General features: G+C 38.1%; 1 protein-coding gene across 8 annotated transcripts in view; it reads left to right on the top strand.

The window, feature by feature from the left end:
* The window catches only part of LOC134674793 (T-box transcription factor TBX3), a 137724-nt gene that overhangs the window by 30363 nt on the left and 80729 nt on the right, over positions 1–26632 (top strand). For 5 of the 8 annotated variants that reach the window (XM_063532929.1, XM_063532930.1, XM_063532928.1 and 2 more), the window contains exons 2-3: positions 15813–15926; positions 18431–18584. In XM_063532929.1, the coding sequence (XP_063388999.1) occupies positions 15813–15926; positions 18431–18584 (268 nt within the window). Of the gene's footprint in view, positions 1–15812; positions 15927–17343; positions 17458–18430; positions 18585–26632 lie in introns of all 8 variants that reach the window. The other 3 variants (XM_063532932.1, XM_063532931.1, XM_063532924.1) reach the window with 1 other exon arrangement.

Genomic DNA, 26632 nt, shown 5'->3' on the forward strand with positions numbered 1-26632 from the left:
CGCGATAAGATAGAATTAGCTCAGCGGTACTCGCTCGGCGATGCTCGCTTCGTAGTTTGAACAAGTCTGCGACGTCTGCGTGTTCGGCTACGCTGCACCGCCCGAGCGAGTGACGCGAGTAATAGTCTGTCGCACTCGAACACTCGCCTATAGCTGAGCGACAAAACTATTGGAGCTAACACTCGCTTCTCGCCGCTCGCCCACTCGTTTCTAGTTTATCGTTCTACTCGCTTATCGCTCATCGTCGGCGGTGGGACAAGTGGCTAATAGTTCAGCAAGCCTATTGTGGATAGATTTATCCACGTGACAAAATATACGTCACTTTTTAACAGAGCGCGATTGAAAGTGACGGATACCGTTTTATCACGCTGTCATGTAGACAAGAACGACCATCATATTCGTACTTACATCTATGGTCCACTAATTCAATACTTAAGTATTATCATATGTTCTTTTGGGTTTTGTCTGAGTTTAATATATTAGGTTACCTTCCTATATTTGGGTTAGGTTAGGTTAGGTCTCGTAGACAAGAACGACCATCATATTCGTACAGTACTACATCTAATATGGTCCACAAATTCAATACTTAAGTATCAATATCATATGTCTTTTGGGTTTTGTCTGAGTTTAATACTCGTATATTGGTTACCTTCCTATATTTGGGTTACCACCCAACACCAAATTCTTGTATTGTCCGTACTATATTCCGTTTTTTTAGCATTAGAAATAAGGTAAACAATCTTGATGTGTCTTTTTATTGAAAAACACGTTTAAAAAATAAGTCACGGCAAATATGTAACAATTATGAATCTAATACGATCATTTATATTCTTCTGCTTTCATAAGTAATAGTTACTGATTTTTAAAAAGCGTTTTTCAATTAAAAGACATGTCAAGATCGCTTACCTTCTTGCAAGTTCTTTCTAATGCTAAAAAAAACGAACTATAGACGGTATAGTACCTACTATTAGTTATTCTGTGGTACTAGTCCATAATTCCTTACGGTACCGAAATATTTCATTTAACAAAAGCTCATCACATAGCTATACGATTATCCAATTAGGCGTACGCAGCGGCGATAAGTACAGGTGATATGGATCCTATTATCACAAAAGGACGCATATCATTGGAGAGTTATTGGGGGTTATGACGGTTTGGATCTGATGGGGTTAGATAGGACAAAGGTGGCGCCGAGAGCGGGCTTACGTCACGTCCCGGCTTATCTCTAGTGTGGATACAGTGGGATCCTGAATTATGTAGAAAAAAAGGAGTTATTAAAAAAAAATCAATAGGTTCTGCTCGTAACTTTGTCTGCGTGCAATGATGGTAATGATTGATAATTATTAGGGAACAAATGAACATACATACATACCCACATATATACTAGTCAAAATCATAACTCTCCTTTTTGCGTTGTCGTAGTCGAGTAAAAACTATCCTATGTCCTTTTCCGGGTCTCAAACTACAGCGGTCATCCAAATCGGTTAAAGCGTGAAGAGGTAACAGACAGACACACATACAAGAGTTACTTTTCATTTATATATACATATTAGTACTTAGTATTTAGGGACTTGCGTATTGCAAATGAACATTCAGATTCAAATATTGAACACTTGATAGCTATTTAAGCTGCCGGCGTATTATGGATGTATTATGGCTTTATCCATCTTTATCCACGTGATAAAATAACTTTTAAACACAGTGGGATAAAAATAAACTGACACCGTTTTATCACGCTGTCACGTAGACAAGAACGACCATCATATCCGTACTGGTGATGTTAAACAAACTGTGATAAATGTGATAGCAAACTACACAATTCTGCAAGTGTTACTACTTTTGGCAGGTGTATGTCGCCAAAAAAGTGCCATTAATTTCCAAAAATAAAAAAGTCGTCTCAACAGCTTTTTTGTTCCCGCTACCTCAGACCACCTTAGATAAGGATTTTTGTTAATAGCTATTTATATTTTAGTTTTAACCTTCTTAAATCACGTTAGGGCTATTAGGAAAGCGGTGCCTTTTACTTAACGCTGACACTTTTTAGTGTTTTTTTGTGGAGTTTTGTTTTACGACTTTGACCTTAGAGTTGTGGAAGATGACATAGTGTTAGGTGTTCATTCTTATCTTAAGTTTTTTGGATTATAATTTTGGTGGCACTTGCTAGTAAATGTGTAAAAGATTGATTTAGTTAAATTATGTTTAATCCCTTTCTTACAAATACATTAGTCAAAATGACAGATAAAGACAAACGATTATTAGCTAATTGAGGTTCGTAGCGCGTTTATGAATAAGGGGTTTATAGTTTACCTTCGAGTCTACAGGGGCCCACAGGTTACCAGTTCGCCGGACGATATCAGCCTGTCAGTTGTTTGGAACTGTCTGTCAGCCTGTCAGTTAATCGCAAAAGGTGACAACCTGCAAGCCTAATATGGATCGCTTTATCCACATTTATCCACGTAATAAAACAACTGTCACTTTTTAACTCTGCGGGATAGAAAGAGACGGACACCGTTTTATCACGCTGTCACGTAGACAAATACGACCATCATATCCGTACTGATACATACATTAACTGACAGGCTGATATCGTCCGTCGAACTGGTAGTTTGTGGGCCCCTTTAGATGATACTGTTTTTAGTCGAATTGTCGATTTTAAAACCGTAAATACTCAAAGCCTCGCTAAAACATTTCCCTCCACAAATCACTGTATTTCTACAAGCTGTTGCCGTCACAGCTCGTTCCACCATTTTATACGCTAAAAGAATTATAAAATGCAGCAGTGTTGCATTCCGTGCTACTTTTGACACTCCTAAAGTGTCTGTCGCATTTTGTTCTGAGTACAGTCTGCAACAAAAGCTCAATTCTCGCCTTAGTATTGTTAGAGGACTGCTGTTGCCGGGTGTATTTTGTGAGTTAGCAGGGTAACCTAGATTTCGTGTGGAATATTTTACAGCGTTATTGGGGTACATGAAGGCTTTCAGTTTGATACTATTTTTATATTTAGTATTAGGTTTCTACCATGGACACACAGATAGGTATATCTGTTGTGTGTAGTTGAGAGCTTAAAGTAGTGACTTAGTAAGCGTTTTTGTGCATAGGCCGGTAAACTTGTACGAATAACCATTGCCGGCGCGTGTCGCTAATATATATAATGCACCCGCAATTTAATATGGAATGATATTTTTACGCGTGTTTGAGAATAGTTATTTACGATACAAGTGCGGAAAAGAGGAAATTCGAAACTATTAGTGGCGATAAATTAAAACACGACCGAAAGGAGTGTTTTAAATCGACACGTGTTGCGAATTACCTATTCGCACGTGTATCGTACAACGTTTTACAATACATAATGGCCCTTTAAACTTTTGACATACGCACGAAAAGTGCTATTTCCCGCATAGTGCGGGAAAATAGGACCATATGTACTGTAATAGTACATTTCGATGCTAGTGCGGAAGGTATGTCATTACTTCACGAGTACCGAGATATCTTGCCACGAGCCGCAGGCGAGTGGCAAGACTCGGGACGAGTGAAGAATGACATTTCCGCACGTGTATCGAACGACGTTTTTTAATACAGTTGCGAAAAAATAAGAAAAACATTGTTAATCGTACACTAAACAAAAGTGGTAACAGTGACAGCTCGGTTAGACGTCGTCTTTAAGTATATTATATCTATGGGCGTTTGACAGCTATTCCGTTCCATTCAGTCAACTTATTAAGAACGGAATTTTCAATATTGAATATTAAAAAATAAACGTGTTATAATGATGAAGAGGTAAGTAATTAAATATGAAATATGTAATATTTTTCGTATTCTTACATTAACGGTAGGTTTTTATGCTGATTACGACGTTTAAAGGAAACTAATATTCACACTCATCAATAAGTAGTATAAATTTAAAAAAATTGGAAAAGTAAAAAGCACTAGTTCGAGATAACCAACTTTCCGCACGCTAAACAGCTACGTAAAGTAGCACTTTTTGAGCAACTGTATTAAAAAAGTATAATTTTTACCGATAATACGAAACTAACAACATTATTGACATACGCACGAAAAGTGCTATTTCCCGCACTAGTGCGGGAAAATAGGACCATATGTAGGTACTGTAAAAGTATAATTTTGACCGATAATACGAAAATAACAACATTATTAATTACTATAAAAATATAATATCTCATTTTATTCTCTCTGAGCACGTGTCGTTTTTTAATTCCGTTATTACTTTTATTAATTAGTTAGATGGTGTCCGGTAGCGGAATTCGTGGTTATCTTTATAGTCGATCGCTCTACATTACTCTACGTGGCTCTAAAATACGGTAGAGCGTAGGACGCATGAAGTTACTTGGATGTAGAGGACTGGAAGCGACATCAGTTCTGGTTAAAATACTATGAATGGCTATTACCTACATTCTAACTAGCATAGTTAGCTCTTAGATATCCTTTTTTTTCCTATAAAAATAAAAATATTTTTTATTTATTTATTAAGAAACAAACAATCATTCATTAAGATTAATCAATAGAGTGAGCAGCATAATTTCTTATAATTATCATAAAAAGGCTATTCAGTTATAAATAGGTACTCGTACATAGTCGAATCTATTAGAAAATTATTTTGATTTTTAAAGAGTCATTGATTCATTTACCAGCAAAGAGATATGGGTATATGTTTTGACTTACTTTGAATACGGGAAATACTTAGATTAGGTATTTACTAAACAGTGCATATTGCATTGTGATCAAGCACAACTACACAACATTTCCAAGTTTATTCTCAAATCCTGGCTATAAGCTTACAATTCCTATTTCAAATTCTAACGCGTTCGAAATCAACCGTTCTCCATCTGACATGCCCACGCGCCTATATCACTGGACACGTAACGCAGAAGAGAAAAGACTTAGGTTACACATTAAAATAATAAAGTTATATCATTCTTTAAATTAAGAGGCACGCTTAATTCAAAAACGACTTAAGAGACTCCATTCGCGGCTAATGGTAACATTCCATTTCTAACCGCAGCTGCACTACCGATACTGAACGCGTCGCTGTCATTGTCAATTTCCATAGTAAAATGAACAGTAGTGCAGCTGTCGTTGGAAACCGACTGTCACCTTAATGGTGATCCTTATAACACGGCCCGATTAGAATGTGACATTTTCTCAAACAAAAACGCCACTTTTGACACCGACACATCTAATCCATATCGTCTCTAGATCTATTCATTGACGTGTCTTAAAGTTCGAATCGGGCAGACAGTTCGTTTTTAGGGTTCCGTACCCAAAGGGTAAAACGGGACCCTATTACTAAGACTTCGCTGTCCGTCCGTCCGTCCGTCCGTCCGTCTGTCACCAGGCTGTATCTCACGAACCGTGATAGCTAGACAGTTGAAATTTTCACAGATGATGTATTTCTGTTGCCGCTATAACAACAAATACTAAAAACAGAATAAAATAAAGATTTAAATGGGGCTCCCATACAACAAACGTGATTTTTGACCAAAGTTAAGCAACGTCGGGAGTGGTCAGTACTTGGATGGGTGACCGTTTTCTTTTTGCTTTTTTTTTGTTTTTTTTTTGCATTATGGTACGGAACCCTTCGTGCGCGAGTCCGACTCGCACTTGCCCGGTTTTATACGGAATACGAGTAGCTCTCACGTAAACTGTTTGTATACATTTTTAGGAAGATTAGCACATAAATTTATTTAAAGATTGAATTTTTAAGTAATCTAAATACGGTAAAAACATATTTCTTCAATTATTTTCTTCACTAAGCTCAACACTGAATAACGGCCCTATTCTAACTTTAACACTAGAGATCATCTAGAGATGAATAAGATACGATATCAAGAAGATATAGTCATTTGTAAGTTAGATATGTCAAATTTGACGTTTCCGCGATTCTGGAGGTCGTCTTGAACGATTTCGACAAGATATGACAGATATCCAAGTCACATCTAGTCGATATCTAATGTAAATCTAGTTGATCTCTATATCGTCTCTAGATCTTGTGATTATCTCGTTTCCCGAATACGCGTGTAAGACTTCAACTGTCATAGGGTCCATAGGGACCTTCATTCGTCGGAAGAGGTAGAGACGGACAGACGGTGGAGAAAATGTTATGGTAGTTAGGTCGTTTTAGTTATGAGATGTAAAGCTTCATGCAGCTACAGGCGCCATATAAAAATGCCAGTCGTTGAAATGGAACTAAAAAAATAAATATATGACGCCATGTTGGTTCGGAAAGAATTTTAATTTGGTAGGTTAATGTTACAATTTTAACTAATACACCTGTTCTGTTAACTTAGTGTGTCGTATAGATAACGCACGTTGATTAATGTGTGTTTTAATTTCGGTGAAATTAATTTCACAATCATAATTAAATTTCTATTCAGACTTTCGTAGTTTAAAAAGTATTAAACATGGAATTAGTAAAAAATGCCAAGTAAATTGCGAATCAGTAGTAATAAACATTTTTAATTGTTGATACTGAAATGTTTATTCGTTATTCATAATGTTTAAATGTTTTTCAAATCTAACAAACCGTTGATAAATGATAATCGTTTATAAATCCCTGTTAGGTATCCGTAATTTTTACATTTCTGTTTGTTAGAAATTACAAAAAATTACAGCGATTTGTAAAGGTGCCCACTGATTACCAGTCCGCCGAACGATATCGGCCTGTCAGTTAGAAGCAAAATGTGACAGCTCCGAACAACTGACAGGCTGATATCGTCCAGCGAACTGGTAATCTGTGGGTCCCTTGAGAGGTTGCTGTTTTATGAATAAGACCAAACTATAACTGATCTGCACCGTATTTTGTTGTGGCAAAGTGTGAAAGTGGCACAATAAACGTTTTATATCATAGAAATTTGACGTGTATGCAAATGCTTCCACGCGTTATCTTTGTAAAGTCTGTTTCTGTGCAAACTTAGCTTGGTCACAGAATAAATAATTGTACAGAAGACTCATTCTCTAACAAAATGCGTCTGTTACGATCAGGATAGATATGGCCGCTAGGTGGCGACAGCTCCACGTGCGGCTTATGGCTAGCCACCAAAATTGGTGTGGAACGGATGTATTTTAATTATATAGCTACCTGTTGCAAAGCGACGAAATCGCGGAGTGAGCCACGCCTGGCTTAGCCTGACTCAACGTATTAAACGTACCTACCTACTGGTATTGTATGTGCATACATACATATGCACTGTAATCCATAATCACTTATATCCATATCTTTACTGAAACTACGAATTACCGTTCTGCAATCTAACGTGTTACTTACATACACTAGATGTGACAATCACTTAATACCCGTTAATTCATACAAACAAACATCAATTCAGTTTTGCAAGCCGGTGTGAACACTATGGCCTTTGCTCTTACACTTCAATTAAAGTGTTATTAGCAAAATGGCCGGTCATTTTTAGTGTCCACAATTGTTTTGCACTTCTCAATCTAAAATAAACCTTGTCTATTAAGTGCTAAAGTCTATTTTCAGTTAAACTGCCGCGGAAAACGGCGATTAGTAATTCACTGTTCAAAAATATACTTTAGTGCTTTGTTTTACGGTGTAATTTTCAACGTGATGCTCGAGTAAAAAGTTCAAGTAAAAATGCAATGTTACATAGAGGTATGAAGGTTTGAAACCGTGTGTTTCTTAATAAAGTAGTATTATATAGGTATAGAAGTGGCATCTATGTAGTCATATAATTACAAAGGGCCCGATTCGGATTTTGAAATAGACATCTATTAGATATATTTTAGACATCACCAAGATACGATAACGATATGTTTAAGATCTAACCTGTCAAATTTGACATTTGCGCGATACTCTTGAACGATTTCCACAGGATATGACTTAGAGATCCAATTCACATCTAATAGATATCTTACTCTATCTAACGTAAAAGTGACATTGGTTGACCGAATTGCGCTGCAAAAGAGAACAAGTTGATATCTAAACTATAACGTATCTAGAATGGATCTAGTACGTGTCGTCTCTTGTGAATATCTTGAAGTTCGAATACGGCAGAAAGACGTTTAGCGGTTGTTTGAAAACGTATGAAGCGTAATTGTATCGTCACGTTAATTTTCTTATTATAGCAAACGTGCTAAATAGAGTAAATAGTTGCGATATACAATCATGATCTATTTGTAACTGTATATTCTACTTTTGACAGAGATCTACAATGTACAGTCGCCTTCAGATATATCGAAGCAGCCAAGGTGCTCACAAATATCTGAACACGCCTCTATATATATGACATTATATTTCACTTTAATATATCGTAATCTAGTAAGTACCTACTTAAACATGAGGCAATAGATAATAAGTCGAGTAAAACCTGCTAATCGTTTAAATCTAATACCTAAAGGTAATAGTAAGGATTCTAACGTGTAAAAATCTAGATTGGTGAGTTCAATACGCGTATACACTCGACGTCAAAAATATGTTTACACTTTTGCACCTTACTCTTTTGTAATAAGGCGAAAAGTGTGAACATATCTTTGACGTAGACTGTGCTAGGTACGCTAGGTATAGTCATTCGTGTGAAAGGCGAGCCGTGTCGATGACTGACGCCCGGTGGCGTGGAGTTAACTGGCGGTTGAAATCAGCGTTAATTAATGACTTCTGATTCTGACTAGGAAGTCTCATTAATTCTGACTATGAAATAGCTTCTGGCTAAAGAAAGTCCTAACAAAATTCTACTAAAAACGAGACATTGTTACTATATTGCTATATGTTCATTTAGTATAAATAAATTATGACAAATCTACCATGAACTTAAAGGCTAGGTATGATTTTACAACTTGTTTGAACAATGAGTTGTCTAGTTTAATAGGTTTGGTATATGCTTCATCGTGTTCCGTTGGGGCAACAATTTAATAAATCATTTGAGGCATTTTTCACTAATTCATCCTACATTGTATCTAATAGAGTTTATTTAGGCAAAATTACATAAGAAGGAAATCAGATTCCAGTTCTGTTGTATTAGGTATGTTGCAAACAAATTAATGTAAATAGCAAACATAAAAATAAACAACATTTGTACTACTGTAAACTATTCTATATTTCCTCAGGTTCTACGAGTAGGTACACCTATCTGTTTAACCCTTTAACAGACATAAGGATGTCTGCAACTAGGCCCTTTAAATGAACCCTTATCACTTTGCAATAAATTTCAAAATCATAATGATAGGAAATGCCATAATGATGCCATGATTATGCTCTCCGCCATAAGGCTTAAGACAATGATTTTTTCCTACAATCTAACCGTCGTTTATATAAGAACTGTACAACCGGGCGCTACCCGCCGAAGCCGCAAGAATGCGTCACCGCGAGCAGATGCGCCCCTCCCCCCTTTAATCACCCCCGTCGCTTAGCGAATTTCCTCCTTGACCCCCCTAATTAAGACCCAATTGGTGACACTACACTTAGGATAGTTTTAAGATCGTTAACTGTCTAGTTGTGAAAAAGGGATGCTTTAAATGGTTTTTAGGGTTCCGTACCCAAAGGGTAAAACGGAACCCTATTACTAAGACTCTGCTGTCCGTCCGTCCGTCCGTCCGTCCGTCTGTCACCAGGTTGTATCTCACGAACCATGATAGCTAGACAGTTGAAATTTTCACAGATGATGTATTTCTGTTGCCGCTATAACAACAAATAGGTACTAAAAACAGAATAAAATAAAGATTTAAGTGGGGCTCCCATACAACAAACGTGATTTTTGACCGAAGTTAAGCAACGTCGGGCGGGGTCAGTACTTGGATAGGTGACCGTTATTTTTTTTTGCCTTTTTTGCATTATGGTACGGAACCCTTCGTGCGCGAGTCTGACTCGCACTTGCCCGGTTTTTTTAGTTATTTGTGATAATTAAGACCCAAGACCCAATGGCCCTTTCACAATTTGTATAGGTACAGTCGGCAGCAATATTTGCAGAAACAACGCGTCAAAAGTATCTTAAACCCTGGAATAGGTACTCTTCCAAATAAGATAAATCTCTACAGTTTTCTGTCAAAAGTGTCTGTTGCAGTCTAATTGTTCTACATATAGAGACATCTATTTTTGTTACGCTATTAGACTCACTTGCACCATTCCACTAAGCGGTTAAACCGTTAACCTAGTGTCAAATTGTACTGGTGACCTTGGTAACTCCAGGTTTAACCGGTTAACCCCGGATTAGTGGAATGGTGCAAGTGGGCCTTAGAGAATTGTAGATACTTTACATATTCTTGATCCGCCACCTACTTATGCTGACTGTCCTTCTAACCAACTTACTAAAGATATAAAAGTATTAAACTTCCTTCTTCAACTAGATATATAGATCCCATTAAACAGTAATAATTCTTCAGAAGATTCCGCAAACCGAACAAATAAATTAAGCACTGACTCAGGCTAAAATGTTTCTTCTTTTTGCATAAAATGAACTTATCTAGGTTTTATGGTACTTTATAAAAGTATACCATAAAAGAAAAGACAATGAATCTCTGATCTGTCTTTTATTGTAAAGTCGCCATCAGATATATCGGGGCGGGCAAGGTGCTCACAAATATCTTAACACGCCTCTATTGTCAAGGCACTAGAGTGCGTGTTCAGATTATTTTGAGCACCTCGGCCGCTCCAATATATCTGATAGCGGCTGTACTTAGTTGCGATAAAAAATGTTCACTTTTTCCCGATCATTAATCCTGCACGGATATTATGGTTGTGTATGTCTACGTGAGAGCGTGATAAAAACTGAGTCTTTCTCTTTCAATCACGCGGTGTTAAAATGTGACACTTATTTTATCACGTGAAGAAAAACGCTCATACCGTAAATCTATTTAGGGTTAAAAAACTATTCAAAATTATTTATCGATTCAGGCGACAAAGGTCCATAGATACATAGGTAACCTGCCTTACAGGCTAACATAGGTACATACAATTGCCATCCATAATTCGCCTGCTGAAGCCTATTTAGGACCTCAAATATTACCTACTTGTAAACAGAACCGAATAATTCTAAAGATGACCACTGATTAACAGTCCGCCGGACGGTATCGACCTGTCAGTTAGAACAAAATTTTGACAGTTCCGAACAACTGACAGGCCGACACCGGCCGGCGGACTGTTAATCAGTGGGCCCCTTAAAACGAGATGTCAACTTTAGTCAATAAATCTAACAGAACTGATAACCTGTCAAAGTGACTGTTCATTCAGTAATTAAAGTTAATTACCAGCAAAAATCATACCCAGGCAAAACAGTCGCATTTAAAGACGATACTTAATCAGACCACTCTTTGTTGTCAGGCAGATATATGGGAGCGGTAGAGGTGCTCAATAGTATCTGAACACGCACTCTAACGACTTGACAATAGAGGCGTGTTCAGATATTTGTGAGCACTTCGGCCGCTCCGATATATCTGATGGCGACTGTACATCATAGAATCATTGCCTAGGTACTTATTTCTTGACCAACATCTTATGATCATTCTTAAAGCAATTTGTATCTTCTAGCCTAGAAAGCAAAGTCGCTATTAGAATGGAAATTTCTAATACAAATCGGCCAACTTAAACATTTCCAAACAGATACCTACGATAGGTCCTTCTCTTCAATTCAAAATAGTCTTTATCACTTATAACAGTTTTATATGAAACCTTCTTCTTAGCTGAGTTATCAAGTCGTTAAAGTCCTGACAAAGGCGCCTTCAGCTTAAACGATTTGTGAAGCAAGCTCTGTCTTCTGATTGATGCCTTCTACTCGTATTCTGTACAATTTATGAATTTTATGATACATACGGAGAAGAACATTGCGCGGCATTCAGGGCATCAAAAAGCTCGTGTATGCATTGTTAAGCAATTTTGTGATTAAATTAAATACAAAAAATCACCTATAAGAGCGTTTTTACATTATCCAATCCGATATCGGATGTCGGATGACCTTTGGAGAAAAACAGCTGCTAGAAAAGGCCCTATGGCAACAAGTCCTTCATATTTTTGTATTAACGCTTTCTTTTGAACAAGCCACAAACAATAATTAAATGTATAAAAAAAATCATAAAAAGGAACTTTTTGCTTCTTTGTAATCGTTCCCGACATCCAATAATAGACGTTCGTTCTAGCGCGGGACCCCATACATCAAGCGCGACTTCATGTATGGACTCGCGCGAGAACGCATCTTATGCTAGACACAACAACTTGCAGACCACAACAACTTATGCTAGACAATGTGAAAAGGGCCACTTGCACCTTCCCACTATCCCGGGGTTAACCAGTTAACCCAGGAGTTACCAGGTTACCAGCGCAATTTGACACTAAACTAAACTAAACTAAAAAGGTACCATATGGCGGCTGGCGCTTACGCTATTATTAACGCCGCTCCAATATTCAGCCGGGGAAATGGTACATTTTGCCGTGGAACGTCACATATCTTTACTATTTCATATCTAGTGACTCTCCTATTCATTTCCCGAATCGCGCCGTCAGTTAATGGTTAAACGGGTTAACCCCGGGTTAGTGAGATGGTGCAAGTGGCCCTAAGGAGTAGAGCACAAGGTAATGTGTTTTCGCACGGTTTACTAACTCTGCGTGATGTATGTACCGGTGCGTGTGTAAAGTTGTAAACAGGTCGAGTGATTTGCCTACAACGCAGTCTCAGAAACGATAATGTGAGGCGACTGTACAGCTCTATTCCCACCATAGACTAGGAATCCTCTATGCCGAGTTTAGAGCAATTAGTTCATGCAACCGATGATGCCAAAAATGCACGGGTGCGCGGGACGAGGTGAGCGAAGTCCCGTGCCGTGATTGGTCCGTTCAAAGACACGGACGTCACACAAAGACACTTTCGACTCGAACATGGAGTAAAATTACCGTATGCGTGGCAGAGGGGGTAGCGCGACTATGCTCAGTCTGGAGGATGTTTTGTTTGTGATTCCCACCGGCTTACTAAAGCTCTGTTTTCCTAGGATAGCGGTGCCGTCATTTAGCGGCCGTCTCCATACAAAATTATACTGCTAACTATGGATGGTGTAATATTTTGTATGGAGACAGCCGCTATATGACGGTACCGCTATCCTAGGAAACCAGCCGGCATAATATTATGGATGGTTTTATCCACGCGATAAAATAGCTGACACTTTTTAACATTGCGGGATAGAAAGTGACGGACACCGTTTTATCACGCTGTCACATAGAAGAAAACGACCATCGTATCCGTACAGAGCTTAAATTAAAAGATATGCTTAAAGACCTGTATCTGCTATATCGTCGCTCACAGAAAGGCTCGACTGCATATTGCTGTCTATTTATATTCTATGTAGGTACACTGACGTAATAATCAAAAGATAGACTAGTCAAACGATGTAAAATACTATTTGTCGTATATTGTAAACAGTACAAATAAATAAAGTATTACAGCAAGTAGAAATTTAAATATAACACGTGTCGTCCAATGTCAAAAAGCCCCTACACGCCTGACATTCACATGCAACCCGTTCACATGTCAGGTATCAACTTAAGTTGGCATATGTCATGTCGATGTATTAATTTATCATCTTATTAATGTTACAGTGACACCTTGCGGTTGTGGCTTGATACGTTAACTACGAACGGACGTACGTTTGTTAAGATTTGGCTATACATGGACTCTTTATTTAGCAGTGTTTTATTGTAACCAAGGACGCAATCGGGCTTGTGTTGGCGCAGTTTTATAGCAAATAAATAAGAGAATAATAATTGAAACGGGTAACTTGCTATGGAAAATGAGTTTAATAATGGAAATACATACTTGTCAGTTAGACATTATGTCCGCAAAGCATACAAAATATGTTTTCCGTCTTATAGAGTTCGTATCTAAGATCTATTGCAGAAAGCATGAAATAGAGTGACAAAAAAGGTCTTCTGTAAACAATGTCGTAAAGAGATAAAATAATAAGTCACTATTTATTACTAGGTATCAAGATATTCTCACGCGTTTGATTTAAATACAATAAAAAAACCTAATTTAAATCATCACGGTGGTAACCAGAATTTCAAGCTAATAAAAACAAATTCGGATTGTGCTAATGTTATACAAATAAATCGGCTTTTATAGGCATCTATAAAAGCTACACTAATGGCATTATAAAAGCATAAAACGCGTAAAAATCATTGACGCTTTGAATTCGAGATGGGATGCCAATGACCTGTCAACAGAAAGCTTTAAGGCAACTAGATTTTACTTACCAGGGGTTATATGGTTACTTAAATACTTTACCAATGTTATGCACACTAATCTAAATCTTAATAAGTCAGAATTCTTGTCGTGTAAGATTCATTTGCTTCCATATCTAAGTTTTTATTAAATCTTTTAATTTATACTTAACAAATCAGGTGCTATTAGATAGGCAAACAATGATTCTATCAGTAAATGATAGAAAAATAATACCTATTTTTGTAAAAAAAATAATATGTTGGCAGTTAAATCCGTTGCCTTCACAGCGTTCTTGCAAATAAACTGAAAGTAAAATTTTTATTAAAAAAAACTATCTTGTCTCAAAAAATTGAATGATTATGGTTGCCGAGAACAAAATGAATGTTCATAATAGTTCGCTATTTTTAATATATTTCTGTATATTGTACAATAAAGTTTAATTAAATAAATAAACGCATATTCAACTTTTTAAGTGCCATTTTTACACAAGGTCTTGAGCCTTAAGGCTCATTAGGCATCTTATTTATGGCGCCTACGTGACGACGGACGGTCGCTGATGGATGTCGTGTCTCGAAGTACGGGCAAGGCATACAAAACTGTTTGTTGACTTAAGCTAGATGACGTGATAAATAGACAGGGTCTAAACTTGGTGTTTTTGCTACGATTCTGATAGCCAGGGATTTTAAATGCTCGGGATCCTAGATTATCGTTTCTGGTCTTAAAACGGAATTATAGTAGTTTACGAAAATAACGACGATCAAGGAACATGTTGGTACCTAGTGTTGGAGTTATATCTTGCATACGTGACACACACGCAAATGCTTATAGATTATCAATGTCAAAGGAATCCTTCGTCACTCTAACAGATATAGGTATAGTTATTCAGTAGCAGTACTACTGCTACCAGTAGGTATACTATGCATACTATGATTTCAACGGTGAACTAATGATAAAATCAAATGTAATCCTTAGTTGTCGCTAAAAACGATTGGATAAATCATACACAACTCAGTCTAAGTAAACAAACAAATGGTTCTTCAAATGATGCTTAACTAACTAAATATGTAGCAATTAATATAATGTAAGCAAGAGTAAGTGGCATAACCTCGTGCCTTGTGCAACGCCTGATGACATGACAGATTGCACTCTTGCACGCTTCTGGCGCAGAAAGCAGTTGATTTTGCATTTACACGAGACAGTTTACATAGCTGATGCTTCTTGGGCATGTTTTTCAAGTTTCTGTGTCGTTTAAAGGTTATAGTCACTTGACTAGCGTATCAAACGCTTTCAACTGCATGTATTTTCGTTTTGAAATATAAAATGCAAATGTGGCGCGATACTGGTAAAAAAACAGACCAAAGTTAAATTGTAAGTCCGATAACCTACGAGTACAATAATGGCTTCTTCCTTCATTTGCAATAATCACACATCACTCAAAAATGAATCAACGAGCAACAAGGGTTTTTTTTTATATTGTAAATTAAGTAAGTGTGTATTGTATAATAAGAATAAGTGTGTATTTACCGCAGAAGTAAATTTTGGATCAATGTTCACGTAGGAACTTCTTTCTTCCCAATATTTAACCACAACACATTGGCTCAAAGCGTCTATTCTACAGGGACCATTTCCGATTTACAGACAAATGTTCCCTCAAATGAAGTTCCGCGTATCCGGATTGGACGCGAAGGCCAAATACATCCTCCTGTTGGACATCGTCGCCGCTGACGACTACAGATATAAGTTCCACAACAGGTAGCTTGCCTGGTCATCCATTGCCTGTACCATCACGACTTCACCCCGCCCACCAAACAACGCCACTGAGAACCTGGCGTTGCTACGCCAGATTCTCGGAGCTATTTGACATTCACGTCGATTAAAGACTTACAAACACTTTGTTAGCTTAGCTTCTGGTCCCCACGCTACACTTAATCACCGTTCTTTAATTGCGGACAAACTATTTGATACGAAGCACGCTTAATTTTAAGGGCAACGACATGTCGGACAAGTGTACGATCCAAATCGCCCGACGATTAAGGATTCAACTCGCATCAGATGGGTAATATCATTAAAATATCTTTGTCTCAAACACCGCGGCGGTGGAGTAAAAAGCGAACCGGCCGACACCAGAGGTGAGAAATACCGACGCGACTCGTTGTGTTCTACTAAATTAAATCGAAATTGGAACTAAATGCGGCGACAATCAGGACGGGAGATCTCGTTAGGAAAAAAATAGAGATCAACCTTCCGGGTCAGGTACGTGAGGATGCAACTGCGGACGTGTACCGAAGCGCCGGAGATCGATAATTATCGTAAATGATCGTGTACATTGTTTAATTCCCGATGACAAGACGCGATAAGAACGACTCGTCCGCTTTACGTCAGTCCGATCGACGGCCAATATCAAAACGACCGACACGCGGGTTTGGCAAGTCGAGATTTGGCCGATAAACTCAGATTTAATATCCGTTAATTAATACGACCCGGGCATTCCGGCCGAATATGCGACTGTGATTCAGCCGTAAACCAATATCGAAGCCGACAAAAGCCTCCAGCTGCCTAACTCTGCTAATACGGTCATAAATTACTCGAAATCTGTGAGGCTCATCGATTAACTCGCCATTACCATCGGGCCGTTCGTTTCCGAACTCCTTTCGATATGTCAGGGGACAAGTTTTTTGCTAGACGGTGTTTGGAAGGTGTGTTTTGAGTTACTGGGTTTTCGTTTAACACCGCATTTACTCACGTCTGGTGGTCACGATGTTGCGCGACGGCATAAACTCGCACAATGGGCGCGTACCTCGCCATTTTTGGTCGTCTGTGGCGGAAACACGGCCTTTTTATCTGTAGCGAATACTCGGTGACACCTCATTGCGCCGCGCCGCTGATTAGAGCTCGCATTGATTCGTGAAAACTCCAAATATAGGACGAATTGCGCTTTGTTCTTCACCTTTAAACCTTAGCTTAACTAGAGTGCAAACCTTATAGGATACTTGGTTATAATGCAGCGTAATTAGGACGGAGACCATAAGCTAAGGCAGTCGTTTCTCGCCACTAAAAAGACGTAAAAAGTGAAACTAGTCCGGCGGCATGTCACACAATCGACGTGATGTCAAATCGTTGTCGCAAAGAACGAGTCCCAATCCATGTTTTTCTCTCGTATTGCTTGCAGACGTATGTTTCCTGCCTACAAAGTTCGCGTTTCTGGTCTTGATAAAAAAGCAAAGTACATTTTGCTAATGGACATCGTAGCTGCCGACGATTGCAGATACAAATTCCACAACAGGTATAAATAAACTGAAGGAATTAAATTAAAATAAGAGTTTACTGGTAGCGATTGTGTCGGGAGCCGCTTAACGGTCGGTAGCTGATCTTATTTTAATGTAATTCGTAATATTGAAAACAAAAGGCAAGAAGCATGCGTATTTATGTACTGATGTGAACCGATAGGGGATCTGCGCTTTGCTAAACATTATGTCCCTTTCCTTAGCCCGCGGCTCCGAGGGAGAACCTTCCAAAAATCGCTCATTGATTCTTAAACAAGGTAGCCCATTAAGCCAAAGGAAGTTCGCGCTTGAAGCTCTACGCACCCCAATTCTGACCCTTATCTTCTTAAGAATTACTCTCCATTCAGTTATTTGCTGCTTCACACCGCAACTTGCTTTGGTTTTGTACATTTTTTTGTTCCGCAGATCTCTTTTCACTCACATTAGGTTTCATGCATTGTTTATTGTTATACCATTATACTTAGTTAGTTGCTTTTTTATTGCCATTTAATAACCGCATTATGGGGGTTCTTAGAGCACATTGCGTGTCAATTATGCAGTTTTTTTCATTAATAAAATAAAAACTTGTCCATGCATGCGGTGTTGGCTGTTTTTTCGCTAGTATCGATTTTCATGCTTCAATACATGCATAGAATTAGCGTTAGCTTTTAATTTAGTTGAAATGTAAACTATAATTATAACCGACCACCTGTCTTGAGCATGCTCATAAATAGTTCCCTCATAAAGTATTTAATTAAAACAACTTGTTTAATCGTGTTTAGAAATCAGTCCGTTTTACATTAAGTATTAAAAGCTGTTCTAGTTTAAAATTTCATATAAACGTCCTACACACGTACTTTAATGTCATTTGTCTCTTTCTTTGCTTTGGTATTGAATTTCTACAATCAGACTTCTGTTTTATTAATTTAAGGTTAAGGGTCCTCTCCCTTACTAACTAAGGGGGTTCTGTATCTTTCCTCTCTGTTCCCGGAGCCGATGGATGGTCGCCGGCAAGGCGGACCCCGAGATGCCGAAGAGGATGTACATCCACCCGGACTCGCCGTCGACGGGCGAGCAATGGATGCAGAAGGTGGTCTCCTTCCACAAGCTGAAGCTGACGAACAACATTAGTGACAAGCACGGATTCGTGAGTACCGACTTTTCTTTGAGGTTTTGGTGTTGGTGATATTCTTTTTAGCAGTTGAATTTTTATATTCTTATAAAATATTTTTGGTTAAGGCAAAGATAAAAGCACACCAGGAATTATGTAAAAAAAATATCATACAATCTATGAAATCAGATGAGAATCTAAACTTACAGAGCTCAGCGATTGCGTAGTCCGTGAGTTCCAATTTAAGACATGAAGTCTACAAATTGTATTCATATTCGTGTTTGTAGAGCCCTGTTCCCTTTAGATTATCCAAAATGCCTTTACTTATACATACATACTTTAAAACTAAACGCATCATCTTATTAATTTCCCCGGTGTATCTCTTCGAAACACCCCGGCGTCAACTCTAAATTCCAAAAAACCTCGGAAAAAAAGATAAATGTTGCCAAGGAAAAATTTTCACGCACCGTTATGACGCCAATCCAAGATTAAAAATATATCGGGATGACAGATGCGAACATAAAGTCACGTGATCATTTTCATACATTATTAAAGCTATTGCCGTATACCATTAAACGATTCTCACTTAGTTAAGCCTCTTGATGTAACGATAAAATCGAAGATGAGTTAAGGTTATCTAAGTGTTGATTTTTATCTTTGCCTGTACTTCAATCATGTGGTCCATGTGTTCCACAGCCCATAAAGATTACGCCGACACCAAAACCCCCGCTTTTGTATTGTGTAACGCATTGTCATTACTGTTCCGATCGACAAAACCTCGAGATTCCGAATAATGGGGCTCATGTCAAAACTGCAAAAAACGTCCCAAAAAGTAGCAGTCGGAGCAAAAAGTTTATAATGTGGGTGATATTATAATTAAAAAGAGGTTCGTGGGTAGGACCCCTGTCGACGGCCAGCGGGGGAGCATTGTGCCTTTTACGGTTATTATGGCTATTTACTTTGGGCACCCATCAACTCGAGTCTTTGCCTCAATACCGATAGATCGGCGCTTTCAACGGCGCCGTTACAAATTGGGAGTTTTAGACTACTACTTTTAATCTGTTTTTTTTTTGTTTGTGTTGAAGTTTATCGTTTGTTGAGGGTTCCAATACTGAATACAGTATTGTATTCTAATTTATAATATATTTTAGATAAGACGCAGGCTTGCCCGAGACGGTTACGGACCTTTTTCAAGCTGAACAAATCAAATCACCGTCCACTATTAAGTTTGCAAAATCGATTATTTATCTCCTTGAACGTTGTCCAAGTACATTTTGAAGTCCAACACAAAATTTCGAGCACGTACGCCCGTAATTAAAGTCCAAAAACTTAATTAGAAGTCCGCGGCCCACCCGAGAACCCATGCCGATTGGCTATAACGAAAAAACGCAAAGCCCAGCTTCGATTTCAAAAACGCTACTGAAGAAAGCGGCCCTTTAAACATAATACACTTGAGCGCATTTACACGACCGCGATCCAATCATAGATAAGGCGATTGTTTTTTACTTTTTTCCGATGCGCGTTTGTTTCTTTTTTTTTATTTCTTTCGTGTCAGGTCTTTTGTCTTTGACGAGGGGTAATTGAAATAACGACGTCGCCGCGAGGTATGCGTAGAATTTTGACAACAGCTGACTTGGTACAGGGCGATGCGTTTTTGTTTTAAAATTCAGTGGGTTATTAATTTTTATGTCTTCCGATAGCGTTTACTATGATGTGGTAATAGCAGATGTTTGTTAGCTATGCATGTTTTAATTACTGTGCATTTGATGCTATTTTCACAATAGTCTTACAATAATACGATAACAGAGACATTACTCTCTTAGCTTTTATATTACCGTTAATCTTTGTGTACAAATGAAATCACTATCAGTATGATATTTATCACCAAAACACATAATTAAAAACCAAGACAAAGTTAAGTGTATAATCCGACAAGAAATTGTAGAAAGTTATTGAGGGCGCCTAAATAAATAAATAAAATAAACTTCCTACGTAACTGTCATATTTTTGACGTAAAATCCTTAAACATGGCGACAATTTATTATGGAAATATTTTACTTCCATTTTATTTAATTTCTACTATTTTATGTCACTAACTAACACCATTGAAATTATTGGACAATAAATCGTGTTACAAGTGTAATAAAGTGCATTGTTACTTAATTTTTTTGATAGTACTTAGTAACTTTTGCTTGTCACCCGACGATGTGTTATAGAAATTTTCAATACAAATAACGATGTCAAAAAAATTAGTAGGAATATTATACAATATGCAAATTGACCCATATCATATCAAACGGTGAAAATCTTGTTAAATAGATTAAGTTAGATATTCAATATATTCATCATTACATTACTCGAGGGCTGCGCGATCAAACCCGATAAATCAAGACATTTTTAGGGTTCCGTACCCAAAGGGTAAAACGGGACCCTATTACTAAGACTCCGCTGTCCGTCCGTCCGTCCGTCCGTCCGTCTGTCACCAGGCTGTATTTCACGAACCGTGATAGCTAGACAGTTGAAATTTTCACAGATGATGTATTCCTGTTGCCGCCATAACAACAAATACTAAAAAGTACGGAACCCTCGGTGGGCGAGTCTGACTCGCACTTGTCCGGTTTTTTTATTCAAATAAGAACTCCATGTCACATAACATGCCTATAGGTAGTTCTAATTTCAAAAACCCTTTTGCTCGAGTCGAGTTTGACCACTCACCCATCATACCTACTGATATCATGCATTTGAGAAAGTATTCCGATGTTTTGTCATTTTTTTTGTCGTTGTCTATCAAAATTATATTATAGTGACAGAGAAACAGTGCTAAGTGCTACTTCGTCGTAAATTTAAGAGTTAGGGCCCGATTCGGATTTTGAAATAGATATCTATTAGATATCTTTTAGACATCACCAAGATACGATAGCGATATTTTTAAGATCTAACCTGTCAAATTTGACATTTGCACGATTCTGGAGATACTCTTGAACGATTTCCACAGGATATGACATAGAGATCCAATTCACATCTAATAGATATCTTACTCGATCTAACGTAAAAGTGACATTGGTTGCCCGAATTGCGCTGCAAAAGAGAACTAGTAGATATCTAAACTATAACGTATCTAGAATGGATCTAGTACGTGTCGTCTCTTGTGAATAACTTGAAGTTCGAATACGGCAGTTAGACTCTTGTCGGTGTAGCTCTCTCCATTCGACTTTATCCAGGGCCGCCTAGTGCTACTTATTAAACTAAATAAGTCGTTATGTTTTAGCTGACCTTTTCGCTATAACTTAATTAGGTATGTGCATTACATAGGTACTTATCTATAGAGGAGACCGAGGTGAGTTGTGACTGAGGAGAGTTGTGACATTGTCGATTTTTTGGAATCTATTAACTAAAAACTAGGTCGCAATAGCGCGCCTTTGTTAGTTCAAGTTGCGAGCTAACAAACGCACACTGTTGCGAGCTAATAGTTATTAGATTCCAAAAAATCGACAATGTCACAACTCTCCTCTGTCACAACTCACTTCGGTCTCCCCTAAGTGTATTTCAAGAAAACAAAAGGATGTATTTAACCTCTAGCCGCCCAGAGACCTATAAAAAGGTCTACTGTTCCGTTCCAATATGAACTTTGGGTTGACAAAATAAAATTTCATTTTGCTTGGCAAGGTTTGACGTATGGGCGGCTAGAGGTTAATCAGAGAACGAAGTAAACAATCCTGAAGTATAAATCAACCTTTTTAGTTTAATTTTACAACGCGCATAAAATCCACATCTAATTAGGGTTCAATGCAGAAACTATAAAAAGCTGACAATCCCAAATCAATCTGGTTTAGAGACTTTAGACTTTAATTATCGGGTCTATACCAACCGCACCCCTAACAGTGCTGCGACGTTTTAATCCAACAAGTATTCTTCAAATAGGCTTGTAGAGGACTATTTTACTAATCTGCAAAACATTTACATTGAGTCATATAGTGGCATGAAAAATACAGCAAATTCCTGGGTTAACATTTCATTATAATAATCTTAACAATACATCAACTACCTACTAAAAAACAGAGAAGCACAGTCTCTATGATTATTGTCTAATAGATAGGTACCTACATAAAATTTGGAGTTTTCAGTTTTCGTATAACATTTGTAATATGCAACACAATTCGGCTATGTGAGCACTTAGGTGTCAGGCGTCAGCCGATTTATGACCGGCAAGAATATTTTAGTAACGTTTTTCGAGTACACAACAGTAGAATAAAGAAATCTATATAATCATCCATCTACTAGTAAGAAAAAGAAAACGACAGTAACCTTTTCCAAATTATAGGTATCTAGCCAGACCCCATCTGGTCTGTGTAGACCCGGCTTAGTATTTACAGCGGCGCAGGAGTTTATGGACGTGTTAATGGCGGATCGGCGTGTCTGTCGCCAAAGCGTTTATTAGCGTCGGTGTGGACTCGCGTTTATTAGCGGCGGTGTGGACTCGCCTTTATGCGGCTGTAAATTTTACGTGTGCCTTTGTTTATACTGCGGTTCTCGATGAAACTACGTTGCTTATATCTTAACTCATGTCGTAATATTTTTGCCTTGTTTGCTATATTGTTCTGCGGTATCATGGTCGCGTTTTTATCACCTTTCATGTCATGCGTCACTTTCGCACTTACGTACTTGTTAGAACGTGACAGGCATTGTGAGAAATGATAAAGAGTCGGCCATCTTTACCCTTCGGCCTTCTGGATTTATTTTATATTATTCGAAGGAAAGAGAGGTACAGTAGAGTTCATAAGCATTTATACATTTCTGTACCTTAATCCATTGCAATAATGTGAAAAAATGTATACATATTTGTGAACCCAACTGTACTTAACACAAATATTAAAATACTGTCATGTAAAGATGATTCATGCATTCCAGTTTAATCCAATAATACATACGTAGAGTCAGTTTTGGCAAGCCACAAAGTGTAGTAGTGCCACCATAAACATGAAATTCCTGAAAATATGATGTTCACGTGGCGTTAGTCACTGGAAAGTTGGTGAAAATCAAGTTAGCTTCGAAGCCTTAGACGCAGCGGAATTGGAAACTTCTGTACATAACAGAAAAGAAAAAAAACCGGCCAAGTGCGAGTCGGACTCACGCACGAAGAATAAGAATTCAGTACCATTACGCAAAAAAAGCAAAAAATCAAGTTTGTTTTAAGGGAACCCCACTTAAATATATACGGTTCATGAGATACAGCCTGGTGACAGACAGACGGACAGACAGACGGGCAGACAGACAGATGGACAGACGGACAGACAGACAGACGGACAGACGAGTCTTAGTAATAGGGTCCCGTTTCTACCCCGGGTACGGAACCATAAAAATCAATCGCGAAAACAGTTCAAAGACTTAAAAATTCATTCCTACTCAACTTGAACTCAAAAAAACTTTTTTAATACAGTTGCTCAAAAAGTGCTACTTTACGTAGCTGTTTAGCGTGCGGAAAGTTGGTTATCTCGAACTAGTGCTTTTTACTTTTCAAATTTTTTTAAATTTATACTTGTTCCAATTCACGACTACTTATTGATGAGTGTTAATATTAGTTTCCTTTAAACGTCGTAATCAGCATAAAAACCTACCGTTAATGTAAGAATACGAAAAATATTACATATTTCATATTTAATTACTTACCTCTTCATCATTATAACACTCGGAGTAATTAAAAATGGAGCCGCCATTAACAGGCGTTCCCCTCTGTCGAAAATAGGCGGCCAATGGTCAACCTCATGTCAACCATATGTATGGACTGACGTTTATCTGACATGACGTACCTATTGTACCCAAAATTTTAGACATGGCGTCTCCATTGGTTACATCCTCCAAGTTATAACACGTTTATTTTTTAATATTCAATATTGAAAATTCCGTTCTTAATAAGTTGACTGAATGGAACGGAATAGCTGCCAAACGCCCATAGTTATAATATACTTAAAGACGACGTCTAACCGAGCTGTCACTGTTACCACTTTTGTTTAGTGTACGATTAACAATGTTTTTCTTATTTTTTCGCAACTGTATTAAAAAACGTCGTTCGATACACGTGCGGAAATGTCATTCTTCACTCGTCCCGAGTCTTGCCACTCGCCTGCGGCTCGTGGCAAGATATCTCGGTACTCGTGAAGTAATGACATACCTTCCGCACTAGCATCGAAATGTACTATTTTAAACTTTTTCTGTTCGAGATATATGGGTCCCAATTATAAAGACATCAAAATGTTTAGTATCAATTACGAATAAAGAGGTACGGACAAGCATGAAATCCCATTGAAGAGAGGCGAACCGGCACTAATCGGACGGTTTACCAAAACATCTTGAGTTGGGGGCCTTCTGAATGCGGTGGGCTTACGTTGCATCCGAGTCTGTACCTCTATACTTGCCGCAAAACTAACTGCCCAACTCGAATTTTAAGATACGTCAAATATTACGGCTAGATACGATATGGATTACATACGTGAAAGTGTCAAAAGTTTGAAGAAACGTCACATTTGACACTGACATATCTAATCCATATCATATCTATAGCCGTAATATTTGACGTGTCCTAACGTTCGTATCGGGCCGCAAGTGGCGAGTCAGAGTTGCCTCCCTGTCACACTTACGTACAAATTTACAGGTGTGACAGGGAGGCAACACGTCGAACGTGGTTCGCGGTAGGCTCTCAGGTCACAATGCTTATAATTATGGTTACAGTTTGACCAAGAAAAGTCTGCAGAGTTTTTACACCACACACAGTGCAGGTGTTATTTTAAACGTCAAACTTCTATGAAATTATTACGTATAAATATAAATAACACTTGTACTGCGTGTGCTTTTCCTTGATTCTACAATAAAATGTACATAGTTACTTAATGTAGCAGGAACACTTTGAAACGTTATTCTAGAAAAAGTAACTGCGGTGAGGATGCAACTTTTGCCATATCGCTGTAGCTTTTCAAAAATTTTCAACTTCATGAAACTAGTAAGCGGTGTAAGCTCACATTTTAAACGCCAGAGACGGCGAAAGCTTTAATTGTGAAGGGCTAATCCGAGGCCTGATTCCGAACAATTCCTACAGAGCTATTGTTCATCAGAATACAGCTGCGGCAAAATCTTCTTGTGTTTGTGTGTTGGGCCTGAACTGTAGGGATACGGGCACTAGAGTTGAAGTCACTCACACAACAACAAATTGATGTAATGAACTAATGACAGCGAGATTTGGAAAATACTACCTTTTTTCGTACCAATAGCAAGTTGAACCTACAACTGCAAGATGGACAAAGTATAGTTTTTTTAAGGTTTATTTTTATTTTTTTAGCTGAATATCGTGCTTAACTTAATACACACGTGAATAACTTAAGACACATTCACTCATTCATTCATTTAATGGTATGCGTTTAGTACTCTATGTAGCTGTGTGTGTAATTCGTTTATTCAGTTCAACTCCTGCCCTGCCTTGTAAAAGCATGATTCCGATTTTATCATTTATCGGTGTTGATAGTCTTATCTATATCGCTTAAGAATAGTGAAAGTCTCAGTCTTACTGCACTTAGAGTCCGCCTAAGTGTAAGGCCTGAGTGGACGCTCGAAGCGGAGCGTTCGGCGGGGCGTGCAGCGTGGCGTCGGGCTCACAAGTAATTTGAGCAGCGTGCATTAAGGCCGCTCCTAACTATACCTATATTTGCATTTGTTTAACATGCACGCCACACGCCCCGCCCCGCCGCACGCTCAACTCGAGCGTCCACTCAGGCCTTACACTAAGGCTCCAAGCAACCTTTGCATTGACCAAAGACATATGTAACTTCGTATACTATGTATTCTTTTTGCATTGACTTAATGGAAAAAAGTGAGGAGTGTCATTAACTCATAAACGTCATCGTCATATCTACATAGAAATTTGACATTATTGAAGTCATTGCGACTCTTTGCCATGCATGGTTAGATTGTTCTAACTCTACGAGTAGGCCTATGGTCTTTTCGCTTGTCAGTCTCGGTGTGTAATTACACGATTAATTTTATTACGTTACGGCGTAAAAACGTTTTCGGAGTTGGAATTTGGTCCAGAGCGGTAT

This window comes from Cydia fagiglandana, chromosome 20 (genome assembly GCF_963556715.1).
Source record: "Cydia fagiglandana chromosome 20, ilCydFagi1.1, whole genome shotgun sequence".
Lineage (NCBI taxonomy): Eukaryota > Metazoa > Arthropoda > Insecta > Lepidoptera > Tortricidae > Cydia > Cydia fagiglandana.